A 13212-nucleotide genomic window follows, 5' to 3' on the forward strand; every position below is an offset into this window, starting at 1 on the left:
TGGGTATCCATCAGGCCTGTCTTTACTCTCTAGGTGACAGGAATGTTCATTGCTTTGCTTGGAGCAGGGCATCTGTTCTATGGAGTGGATGTGCCCGCTCTGGGGCCCCGCCAGCCTGCTGAGCCGGGCTCCTCGCAGAGCTGCTCCATGAAGCTGTATTTTCCGCTCCTGGCAAAACATCCCCGTGCTTTATTCTCTGAGCAATCAGACAAATGATCCTGTACTTGCCCACAAACAAAGTCATCAGGGCTGGAGATTTAAGGCAGGAGCACAGGAGCCCTGAGTGGAGTTGGAAATAGAAGATCAGACAATTCTTATTGCGGGGAGGAGTGCGGAGCTCAATCTGTGTGGATCTAATGGATGGACGCAGAGTGTGAACACTTCCCACCCGTGGTGTTTGGCATGGCAGGTAGGATGTTATATAGCATCTGTAGGTTAGATTAGAAAGAAGCCTGTACAATTCCGTAAGCGTAGGTTCTGGCTGCTGCCTTTCCCTGTGGTGCTAACTGCTTGTAAGGTCCAATGTAGGATAAGGCTGCTGTTGTAAGGGATAAATCCCTTGATAGTAGGCACAGAGAGCAGGGCTGGGGTGCCCGTTCCTAAGTGAGGTGCTGCTGATGCTTTGTGCCTTCCCTGAAGGTGCTGGGCTGGGATTTGGAGAAACTCTGGTCCTTTGGGGTTCCCCTCCCCAAAGCTCTGCCCAGCTCAGAAAGAAAGTAGTGGCAAGGTCTCTCTGTGTAAAGCAGTCCAACATCGATTGGACATAATAGGACAGACAGGCAGATGTGGTCCTCTGCAGTTGCAGTGTACGTGATGACACCCATTGCTGGCTGTGCCAGGTATATGGGAGCAGAGAGAAGTCCCTAGGGGACAGGGCTTGGCAATGCTCCTGCGCCTATCAGCCTTCTCCTGGGAGGGGAGGAGAGACCAAGCCATGGGTGACAGATGCTGGTGGTGTCTCTTCATGTGCTATTGGAAGGCCACCACGAGCTCTAGGAGGCGGCCAGTGCGAGAGCCTGTATGAAGCATATGTAAAAGACTGACTGCTCTTTATTTACTTGTTCTCTTAACTGCAGATATATAAAACTCATGTTGCCAAACCATGTTGTTCTGCACTTGGAGAACTGTTGCCATGAGGGCCAGGCAGGGTTTGGGTGCTGGGGTGAGGGTTGGAGGGACCATGGGCTGCACGGGTACAACTGTGTGACTTCAGAGAGCTGCTTCTCCTGCGTGCAGAAGAGCAGCACTTTCCCCAGAGTGTTTTGGCTAATACACACTTGATTGCCTGCATCTTTAAAGTCTCTCAGAAGCTGCAGCAACCACCTCTGCTTAAAGAAATGTCATTAGAAGCCATTTAATGCTGTTCACCTGCAATGCACAGCAAAATGCATTTGGATAAACAAAAGCAAAGTACATTAGTGCTAATTGCTGAGTGACTCCAGCAGGAGTGAGGAAGGGATGCGCCGGCTCTTGGGTGATGCTGGACCATCCCTTCTTTTGTCCCATGAATGTCTGGGAGGCCCATAAAGCACCTATGGTGGCAGTGCTGGGGGACAGGGATGGGGACAGGGACTCTCCTTGGCTCCACAGAGGAGACAGCAGCTCTGAGCAGCACAGCCAGGGAGAGCCCAGATGATGTGTCACGTCTGGAAAGCAAGTCCCTGCACTTGCAGTGGTCAGAAGTGGTGGCTGAGGTTGTGTTTCTTCCACCCTTGAAGTGCTTTTTACTCTTTCCTCTTTTAAATAAGGTTATGATTATGGTTATTGTTGCTCAGACCAGCACAGGCCAGGGGTCAGCCTGCCGTCCTCGAGTGCTAATCTGAGCATCCCTGTTGGCATCCCTCTTTGTGTAAGGCAGTCTGTTACCAACCTATAGCATTCAGAGATGTTTCCCCAATCCTCTGCTCAGTGAGAATGAACAAATGAAAGCCTTCATATATTGTAACTGAGCTATCTTTTTTATTCTTTCATATTCTCTACTTTGTTTTGCTTTTCTATAAATTATTTAGAGTTGTGTGAGTGGGGAAGACAGCAGTAACTGCATTTCAGTCCTCTTCAAAACATAATAGTAAACAAGATCTAGGGCAGAATATTAAACTATCTGAGGGCTTCAGGAATTGGCAATAAAGAACTTCTTATACCTACTGAAAAATCCCCCCAAGCCAGGGCTGCAGGCTGCCTGCAGGGCCAGGGCTACCCTAGGCTGAGAGATGTGTTCACAAATGCTCCCATCAGTACAGCTCGTGATGCTGTCAAGCTTTGCATCTTGGATTGAGGCAGGATTGTGCCTTGCCTGGGCTGATCCTTCCGAGCCACGCCAGTTCACCGTCTGTTTCGTCCTAGAGGGGCATTTTTCCCTTTTGGATGAGGCTTTGCTCTAGGAGGCAAGTTATGGAATGTGCTAATAATATTATTCCTTTGCTGAAGCTGGTTGGAGCCTGGATTGCCGAGGATGAGGTGGTTGTAGTTCAGGTGTAGGATTTTAGACTAGAAATATAAATATACATGCTGGGGGCTTTGCACTCTGACATGGTTTGCACATCCATGGAAAACACAGGGATTTGGGAGGCAGTGGATGTGCTGCACACACAGGCGCTGTGACTGCCCGGGAGCAGCAGACGCAGCCAGGATTCCCATGGGGATGCGGCAGGTGGGGTGGAGGAACTGCAGTTGGTGTGAGCAGACACCGTGTACCTGGAGATCCCCAGGGGCTGGAAATGAGCTGTGCTCAGGCACGGTTGTACAGGTGGATAGAGGATGGATGCTGGAGCATGGGAGTAGCTGGAGGGACAGGGTCAGCCTTCCCGCAGTGCATGGCTGGAGCTGCCAGGTTTCAGTGTGGTCACTGGGGCTGGATATGAGCTGTGCCCACATCCCACAATGTCCATCAGCGCCCAAGGGAAAAGCACTTCTCGCTGCTCTTGCAGCGTTGTGATAAGACATGAGCTGGGACTTGTCAGCGGGCTCCAAATGGTATCATCACTGGGGCTGTCACTAGAGGCTCTTTCAAGTGTCACTTCCCAGCATTAATTACCAGGGATGGCAAACCCAATGAAGATGGAGCGTTTTGGCTCATCCTCCTTCTGCCTGCGCTGCCGCTCTCCCCATGTGCAGGCAGCGATTGATTCGCCGGTGCCAGGTTGTACTGGTGGCGCGTGCTTCCCATCACTTGGGATTTGTGCCCCCCACACTGTGCTGCTGTTGGGCTCGATTCCATGAGGACGATCAGTGGAACAGGTTGCCCAGAGAAGCTGTGGCTGCCCCATCCCTGCCAGTGTTCAAGGCCAGGTTGGACACAGGGGCTTGGAGCAACCTGCTCTAGTGGAAGGTGTCCCTGCCTGTGGCAGGGGCTTGGAACTGGAGGAGCTTTAAGGTCTCTCCCAAGCCAAACCTGGCTGGGATTCTATGAAGAATGTGGGTTTTTTCTTCCCCCCATGGACCTTCTGGATGTATCAGGTCAGGCAGGGAATTGCACTGGGTGACTGTTAAATACAGCCTTGCAAAATGGGAGAGAAGTCCCTGCCCTGAATGTTGAGCAGCGCAAATGTTTTCATATCATGGGCAAGCAAAGCATGGATCAGCAAGCCAAACTTCCCTCCTGAGTCTCAGGTACCTCGAGCAGCTCCTGTGTGGTGCCGGAGCATCTGAAATGAAGCCCAGCACAAACAAAACACAGGAGCAATGTGCTGAATAATGACATCTAGCAACAAGCACGTCTGAGTGATAAAGTTAATGAAATTACAGGTTCTGACCTGATACCGGGCTCTGCTGCGGGTAGATAAACAGCAGGGCAAAGATGAGATGTTTATTTCTCCCTAGCTGCAGTTGTAATCTGGATGCTCTGTGAAGGGCCATTAACATCATTACTGTGATGCAAAATCAGTTTTGACTTGGGGGACAAAAAAATATAAAGGAAGAAAAATCCACCAACTCCCTGGAAAATGGAAAGCTGACAAAATTAGAATTGCAGCAGGAGCACAACCTGACCTGGTGACATTTCACGGAGCCCAGATGAATTTAGACAGGAGGAAAATCCAAAGCAGTTTAAGAAGAAAAATAGTCTTTTTCTTTAAAATTAATATAATAAAATGAAATGGAGTGAGGAAGGAGGCAGTAGCCAGGCATCCCTAATTATCCCAAAGGATTCCTTTGTGCTGGTGTAGAAAGGGGGCAGTGCCGTCTCCTTGTGGTTTTGGGTTCTCTCTGGCAATTTGAGGGGTTTGTGTCCTGTGGGTTTTTGTGGTGCCAAGTGTGGGGTCTGCTGGTGGGGGCTGCAGTGTCTGGGGTCTTGGTCTTCACTGGGGAGACTCCAATCTGTGTTGGAACCCAGTTCCCATGTGTACAGTGCTCTGAGATTAAGGGGATTTGGGTGAATTAGTGCAAGTTTATCTCTGTCCTCACTATCTCTGTCCTCACCGTGTCTGTCCTCACTGCTCTGGGTACTTTTCAGCCCATGCAGCTGATGATTTTTGCTCTCCTGCCTTTCTCGAGCAGATGGCCTCAAGCTGCATCCCTTTGGGAATTCCTAACTTGCTTTTATCTATTAATATACCTGGCTCTCTTCTTTACCAACAAGGTTTTATCCTACAGCAGCAGGAGCCCTTTGCTTCTGTACGTCAGGTGCTGTTTGAGGAGGTTTGGTCCCCAGACCATTGCAGGCAGCACCGCTACAGTCCCAGTTGGGATGTGTTGGATGCACAGAGATGGGGTTAGTAAATGACAGCAGATAAAAGCCCAGCAAGGCTGAGTATGGGGTTACCCCCAAGTTCCCTAACGAGAAGATTTCTCCAAACCAAATCTCTTCAGGATCAGTGAGAAGCAGAACTTGTGCTTGGTGAAAGCTGAAGGGAAAAGAGATGTCAGACTTGAAAATCGAGTATCTGCAATTCCAGTCCTGCAACAAAGGACCCATCTTTATTTTCTCAGTTCCTTTCATGTTCAAAAAAAGAACTTTTCAAGCGAGCCTTTGTGCTGGCTTCAGAGACGCTGCAGTCTGGGTATGGCCTCCAAGTCTAGACAGGAGACAGGACTTATTACTGATGGTACCGATGATTAATACCATAGGCATATCAAAGGTGTGGTTGTGCAGTCATCTTGAATTCATACCTCCTGGACTTTCTTCTCACCTGCTGTGTTAACTTAGGTAAACCTGTGAAGTTTCTCTTACTTAATGCTTTTTCTCTGCAATGATAGCGAGAGGCTTTCCAGTATGCCTGAAAGATGGCCTGGCACCTAGAGTGAGCCTGGACATGGAGATCCAGCTCCACTCTGCCACTGGCTGCTTTGGTAACCCTGGTCATGTCACTTAGTGGGCCAGTACTCATCTGCGAGTTGGAGCCAGGCAGCAGAAAGGGCAGCATGAGGAAACACTGAGAATTGCTAATATAAGGGGTTGTTGTCACAACAGCCTCAAGCCAAAGCTGCTCTGGGTGATGCAGTCCAGGAGAACTGTGAGAGAAGGGGAGAAAAATAGCTTAGGTTTGAGATGACAGCAACAAGCAGGCAGGGGAAGGGTCCTGGTGATGGGGAGAAGGGGCTTCCTATGCCACTCATCCGTGCTGGAGCAGCTGTTCCCGTAGTCACATCTCATTCACCATCTTCACGTCCCAGTGAAGACTCCTCTAAGGGAGGGGAAAGGCAGTGCTCCAGCCCGAGATTTTGGTGCTGATGAAAGGGACATTTAGGGGGCTGAGATTTGAATGAGGAGGGCAGTAGTTGAGCTGGGCCCTGGAGCTGCTATTTCTTACAACTATACGAGCTCTGCAGCATCTTGGAGGTGACATTTAAAGCAAGGCGTGAGTCAGAGGTGATGCCCTCGTAATGGGCAGAGTGATGGTGTAGCCCTCCTTGATGAAGAAGGGAGAGACCATGGGTAACAAGAGCAAGATGACCAGCCTGATGTTGCTGTCCCTGAGCTGACAGCCCCGTGTCCTCAAGGGGACATGGGTGCTGGCAGGAGGTCCCTCACATGCCGTGGTATGCTGTCCCTAGTGCCAGGGCTGGGAGCCACCATTCACTTGGGTAGGCAGATCCAGTGCCACCCTGAGCACTATCCAGAGGCTTTCTGAGCCTTTAATAAATAGAACGATGGCTGAATGCTTGCTGGGGCTGGAGGCTAAAGTGGGACAGTGCGTCAGGCCAGCATCTGATGTGTCCTGGGGCTCTGTCTTCTTTCCACTGACCTGATGGGATCATGACCCTCTTTGTACGTGATCAGCTTTTCCCTGCTCTAATCCCTGCCAACTCCTTGTGTAATTTCCGGAGACCTTTGAAAATATATATTCACGTGGCCTGCCAGTGGAAAGTGGGTTTTGCAGTCCCCTATTTCTGCCTGAAAAACCTCGCTGTGAATTTCATCTTGAAAGAGAGAAAATATAGAAAATGAGGCCCATCAGGGTAGGAATCAGGTCCCAGTTCAGGAAAGCATTTAAGCACATGCTTAGCTAGTGTCTCTTGTTATTAGAGACATTAAATGTGGTTTTAAGTCCAACATGCTTAATTCCGACTGATTCGAGTGCATTAATAAAGGGAGTAGGGGGCCCAGTTGCAGAGGTTACAACAGATATGCCGTTAAGTCCTTCAGTTTGATGGTGATGCCTGCTCTGACTTTAATGCTGATTTGAACGGTCCGTACCTGCCAGGGAAAAGCTTTCCTTTCCAGAGAGATAAACACAGTCATAATTAATATATTAATACATTAATTGCCTTTTGAGCTGTAAATGGAGAGCTGCCAGGCTGGATGGAGTTTTAGGTTTGTTTTGATCATCTCATCACTGAGTTTGTTGCCTCCATCCCAAGTTTGGGTTGTCCTCACCGATATGGGGAGAGGGAAGGATGGTTTCTTGGCCTCGTGTTCCTGCGGGAAATGCTTCCTCTTCCTTATACCCCCAAGGAAAGTGCCTAAAGCAGTATCATAGATATACAGGAGCACGGCCAGGGGGTGTCCCCACCAAAACCCATGTCCGATGTGACTCCTGCTTCTAGCACCGGCTCAGAAGGGATGGTGAAGTGCCTCAGGGCCACTGGCCTCATCTGGTCCTGCATCCCCCTGGCTGAAGGAGGTGCTGTGCTGCCATTGCTTAATGACCGATTAAGGCTTAAACCTCTCAGACCAGTCAGGGCTATTCCTGGCCCACAGCAAGTATTGCTGTTGAAGAAAGGCTGATAGGTTGGATTTCCTGATGTGGCTTCCTTGGTTTTCTCCCCTCCCTTTGCTATATCCTGCTCACTGATTTCATAATATAGAGGAGGCAAGAAGCAGATGGCAAAGTGGCTTTTGATGGTGCCATAGGGGATGGAAGAGAAAAACAGTGTTTTAATATGCCAGCATTTTGCATACCTGAAGGGATGGTGGTTTTGTGAGGTCCCGTTGGTCTATCACCGCTTGGTGAGGCTTGGGCCGGTCTCACCCCAACACTGTATGACATCTCATGTGAGAAGAAACACCCTTGGTGATCTCTCTCAACCACAGCCGGGTGACTGGTTGCTCCTAAGTAAGCAGCAGCTCTTTTAACACTGGGTTTTGTGGGGCTGCTGGTGCCTGGTGGAGACATCGTGGCAGTTCCATGTGCAGTAGCCCTGATTCCCCAGATGTCCAAAGAGCTTTTCATCCAGGCAAAATCACAAGCTTACAGAAGATAAGCTGTGAAGTTTTGGCTGTCCAAGGAAAACAAGCCATCAGGACCTATATTTGTATCAAGGCATGTTGTTCGTCACTTTGTGCATCACTATGAATATTTGATAAAGCACTACATTATTAAAGGCATAGCTGGGTGTAGGCCAGTTGTTGACCAGGATTAGCTTTGAGATGGGGTGGGTGTTTTAAACTATTTTTCTATTTCCTGATGCAAAAATCTAAAAAATAATATAGTGGCTGTTTATTCCACAGGGAAGTCCCAGGGGATCTCAAGTGACATTCCCTCTCCTGGGTTTCTGTGCTGGGTTGCATCTTGCAGCTGCCTTGTGTGCAATGCAGAGGGAGAGTGTCATCCCTTCTCAGGGCTGGTCCTTCCATGGTGTCAATGTGGAGCAAAACCCTGCCACCAGTTTCTGAAGACCAGAAGAAGAGGGTGTGGGATCTGGGATGAAGAACAACTCCACAACGTTCCCTATTTCAGTTGGATATGTAGCACTATAGATGCTAGTGAGCACTTGGGCAGCCCCTGGGGTGTGTGGCTCAGAGCTGAGGCTCCTCCAAATCATGTCACCTGCATGGTCCATGACGCTCAGCACTTCTTTACTTTGGCTTTTAGCAGCATTGTGGGTCTGAATGTGCGAGAGGTTCTAGTTGAAGATGTCCCTGCTCATTGCAGGGGGGTTGGAATTAGGTGACCTTTGAAGGTCTCTTCCAACACAAACCATTCTATGATTCTATATTCTCCTTGCCAATCCCTGCAAGGCTTGGGGGTTTTATGGGAAGGGGAGCAGGGAGGGCAGCTCCAGCGCCAGCTCTTCCCTCTGTTTGCATGTCCTCTTCCTATCAGTTGTGTTTTACCTGGCTACTGCATAGAGACAGTTCATTTTGTCAGCTGGCTCCAAAGGAAGATGGATCGAGGCCGGGCATGAGGTCTGCAGGTACCTTCCAGCCCCATTTATCATTAGGCAGTGACCTACCCAGAGGACCAGCAGGAGAGGAAACTTATTAAGGAGGTGCTTCAAATCAATCCTGCCTGACAGCCCCACTGAGAGCATTTGCTGCGGTTCACCCACCGGGTCCTGCAGGGTCTGGATGTGCTCAGCTTCACTTCTTTGCCTGCATGGCTTGGAAGTGGTTTGCATTTGATAGCCCAGGCTTTCCATGTGTTCCCTCAGCTCCAGATCTTCTTCAGAGCCAACAAACTGGCTCTCAGCTCTGTATTTCCTGCCTGTACCTGTGTGCTTCCTGGTGTGGGAGATGCCTGGTCTCTGCCATGGTAGGGGAGCTCATTCTGGTGGTGTTTGTGCCACATGTGCATGGCTGAAGCTCTTTGGCCCCATTGCAGTATGGGTTTTTGATGATTTGCCCTTCTCACCTGGGTTGATGTCTCTCCGTTGTTGTTCCCAGCATGTGGCATGAGGTTGCTGGTACCATGAACAGGTACCACCTTGCCTGTTGGGCAAAGGAAATCTGATTTCTAACTAACAAATGTTCTGCACCGCGCTGCTGAGCAGGGAATTGAGTGGTGGGTGAGACTGGAGAGGGGAAAACATGCCATGTTTCCCATCCACGTTTGCCCTGCCCGTCCCCAGGGGTGCTGGGACTTACTCACACTCACAGATGCCAAAGTGTTGCTGCCTCCAGGTTGATCCCACAGCAGAGGTTCCCCGGCCAGGTGGGGATGGGTTTTTCCTGCCCTTGGTGGTTCCATGGGGCGTTTTTCCTCTCTATTTGTGGAATTGTAGGGGCTGTGTGGCAGAGGGAGTGAGCTGGAGGTCAGTGCTGTGCTCTTGAGGCCACGTCTCTTCTCCATGCAACATTAGCCCGGGCTGCTTCATGTGCCCATTAGCACCAAATGGGGAAGCTTCCTCCAGAGTGTTCTTATTGAACTTTTCAATTATTTTATAACTTGAGGAGCATTAGCTGGTACTGAGGGTCTGCCCATTCTCCCTGCTTCTCTAAGTGAAAAAGTTATGGTGTCTCACAAAGGAATGTAAAGTTAGGGGTTTTATTAGGGTGGGGAAGGTGGGAGACAGAGTCTCTGGTGGCGTGGGCCTTCTCGGTTGGGGGGAGATAGGGTAAGCTTCATGGGACAGCATCCTCTGGCCAAAGGCTTTTCCTTGCAGAAGGAGAAATGGCATCAAGAAATAAATGCTCTATACATGTCAGGGGAGGGGTGTGCTAGAAGAGTCTTTGTACCATGGAAAAGCTGAGGGTTTCGTAGTCAGAAACAGCTCCTGGGAAGGTCAAACCCATAGGCAGCAGCCCATGAAGTTCAAAGACCTGAAAGATGCTTGAAGATGTGAAGCAGAGGCAGGGACTGTTGGACTGTGGCTCTGAAGCATTTGATCTTTCACGATGTGTTTATAATTATATTGCATTATCTTAATCACCAACATGGGAAGCCGGGAGTGGGGGGAAAGGGAAGGAGGAGGGTAGAAAGGCAGGGAAAGTGCGGCGAGATGAGTAACTCGCAGCCTCTGTCAATGGGGCTGTGGTTGGAGTTGGAAATGCTTCTATTAATACAATGCTTATTCATTTCCTCTCATAAAATGCTGGAAGTGCGTTTGGAATGAAATTAACATTCCGTGGCATTTCCCAGTAAACGGTTAGTTTGCACACATGAGTGGAGGCAATTAGCTGGGAAGCGATGGAGCAGCGTGACTGGGGAGAGGATGAGGAAGGGTCAGAGCAGGCGGTGCTGGGAGGGTGCTGCTGTGGGGGCTCATGGTCCGAATGCCCCTTCCCACTGGGATGAGCATTCCCCTGGGTCCTGCTCACTGAGCTGCAGCAAGGACAGGAGCTGCAGATGTTATCTCCTACTCTGTATAGATCATAGAATTATTGAATAGTTTGGGTTGGAAAGGACCTTTAAAGCTCATCTAGTCCAACCCCCCTGCAGTGAGCAGGGACATCTTCAACTAGACCAGGTTGCTCAGAACCACATCCAGCCTGGCCTTAGATGTGGGGAACCAGCAAAACTTTGCATTAAAGAGGAAAAGCGAAGAGTGGGTGCATGGTCAGAGGGGTGGGCAGGTGCTCCTTGGAGTCCTCGCTGTGGGGTGCTGAGCCAACACAGATCTGCATCCTGCTCCTATGCTGCACATCAGCATCTCCCAGCTCCCGCCCTTCCCTGTCACGCGCCCCAAGCTTTATTAAAAGCCAATGGAGGCTTTTTTTTTCTTCCCCAGATTTGTTAAACTACTGAAAACTTCTGATCCTATCAGGGCTTTTTTTTCCCCTGCCTTGTACCAGATAAGGACTGTGCTGGCTCCAAGCCCGGAGCTGAGGGTGGTGGAGAATGGGGTAGGGAAGCAGTCAGCTCATGAATATGTGAAGGAGGAAAGTACATTTGTTCAGTTTCTTTCAAAGGAGACATCTTGAATAAAACTTTATTTCTTCTGCTACCCTCCCCCTCCAATTTGCAATTACAATCAGGTTTATATATAAAAATCTTTTTATAGCGAGGGATTTATTAATGTACATAATAATCTATTAATGTACTAATAGCTATGCATTAATACCTATGTTAAAAAAAGTATGCATTTTCTATTTTGAAACTCAACAAGAAAGGCCAGGAAAGAAAAGAGAGGGAATACAAGCTTGTTTTCCAAATGCTCCCAGGTTCCCATATCCCTCTGTTGCCGCATCTGAAAACCCCTCTGTGTAAAAGAGCTTCTTGGAGGGACATTGATCCTCCCTCGTGCTGTTGTTTTACCCTGATGGGTTAATCTGAGGATGGCTTGGAGATACGTGCATTGCAGGAGGTGCTTGGTCCCCTGGTGTATGGGTATGTGGTTATTTGTGCTTTGTTTTGATTTTTATATATATATATTTATTGATTTATAAATATATATCTTGTGACTTGGTTGTGTGATCCAGCCAGCAATCTCACAGTGTTTTCTGGACACGGTGTGCCTCCACGTGGCATATGATATGGAATGGTGGAGAGCAGGGGACTGATGGGGATAGGCTGTCTTGCTCGAGAGGGGGTAGAAGGGTTTGATGGCTGCAGAAAGAGATGGAGCGATGAAGTTCTGAGCATTTCTCATGTCTTTGCCCTATTCACAGTGTTGCGTGGCAGGATGTTGCTCTCCAGATGTGTTTTCATCCCAGTACATGTGAAGCCGTCCCACTGTCTTCACACAGGCTTCAGTATAATTGCCTAATTTTATGCTAGTAACGCTCTCTGCTTTCTGGAGCTTAGTACCTTCAGGGTGGCACTGTTGAAAATCAGCCCACATCCCAGTTTCAGAACAAACACCTTATTTCATGCTTCGAAAAGCAACAAACACCCATTATTTAGAGCTGGTGAGAAAACAGGCTTTCCACCATGTGGAAAACTTCCAGTATTGTGAATTTTATGCTCATCCCAAATAGTATCAGAAAGTCAATGTCTTCAGATACTTTGTTGAATAGAAATTTCCAAGATATCGATCCAGGCACGTCTCAAAGAGCTTATTGAAACTCAGAGCTTTGATTTGGAGGAAACAATTATAACATTATGAAACTGTGTTTACATCTACCTGATGTTCACGTGGTGCATTATGGACATGATGAATCATTAGACCTTTAGAGCCAGTGTCAGGGATTCCCAGGTAAGCACCTCCCCTGTGCCTAGGAAAAAGTGGATTATTTGAAGAATGCTGGAAGCAGTTGGGGAGACGGCAGGAGATAGTCTTGGAGAAGAGCTAGTGTCTGAGATGAGGGCACTGCGTCTTACACGTGGCCATGGGTGCCATCATGAATGCAGGTCAGGAGGTAAAAATCTCATTGACCTTGACTTCTAATTGAGCCCCAACTTTTCTGTTTAATCTTTAATTGAGTTTGACATGTTCTTGTGAAACACTTTGATTCCAGAGAAGCAGCATGTTCAGTCGAGCAGCTCTTGAGCTGCTCTGCAAATTACTCCAAAACTCTGGGAGCATTTTAGACACTTGTAATGTTGAGGAGTCAATAACGTGCCCTCTGACACTCAGAAATTGGAGAGGGATGGGAAAATCAGATGCTTAAAAACCTATATTTAAATAAAATATATATGTTTTACTCAATACCTGGCATGGGAAGCTCTGAAAGAAGCTACTGTTGCCTTTCCGGTCTTCTTCCTGCAGATGTTGAGGAAGACGGGGGTGGTTGTGGCTCCAGGGATTGAAACTTTAAGGTAGACACCAAAGACTAGGAGGCTCAGGGAAGCTGTCACCTTTGCAGACCTTAAGCTCAGGGCTCTGTTTTAATAAGCCATAAAAACCAAGCCCTGGGGCTGTCCAGCTCTCCCAAACACCCAAAGAGAGCAACGAGGTCTTGAGCCTGGCTTGGGGAGAAGCTGCTGCCCTTCCCCTGCCCTGCCAGGATCTGGTGCAGCATCAGATGGGGATATAGGACCTCTATGGGGTGAAGGAGTGTTGGCTTAGGCTGAGGGCAGTTCTCCAGCACAGTATGGCTGCTCCATTGGGGTCCTCCAAGGCCACATCTGAAGGACCTATAACATCTCTGCAAAGCTGAGGGTTGTTTCCAAGAGCTGCAGGGCACTTCCATCACCACCTGGCTTAGCTGGCTAAAAGCAGGTTGCACAGACA

At 48.8% G+C, this 13212-nt stretch overlaps 1 protein-coding gene across 3 annotated transcripts in view; it reads left to right on the forward strand.

Annotated features, from left to right (window-relative positions):
• The window catches only part of ASTN2 (astrotactin 2), a 351114-nt gene that overhangs the window by 97019 nt on the left and 240883 nt on the right, over window positions 1-13212 (forward strand). The window contains exon 1 of one of the 3 annotated variants that reach the window (XM_030507190.1): window positions 11337-11426. The exons of the other annotated variants lie outside the window; for them this stretch is intronic. Coding sequence (XP_030363050.1) covers window positions 11375-11426 — 52 coding nt within the window. The 5' untranslated portion in view covers window positions 11337-11374. Of the gene's footprint in view, window positions 1-11336; window positions 11427-13212 lie in introns of those variants that run through there. 3 annotated transcript variants of the gene reach the window in all.

The sequence above is a fragment of the Strigops habroptila genome, chromosome 15 (genome assembly GCF_004027225.2).
Source record: "Strigops habroptila isolate Jane chromosome 15, bStrHab1.2.pri, whole genome shotgun sequence".
In the NCBI taxonomy this organism is placed as follows: domain Eukaryota; kingdom Metazoa; phylum Chordata; class Aves; order Psittaciformes; family Psittacidae; genus Strigops; species Strigops habroptila.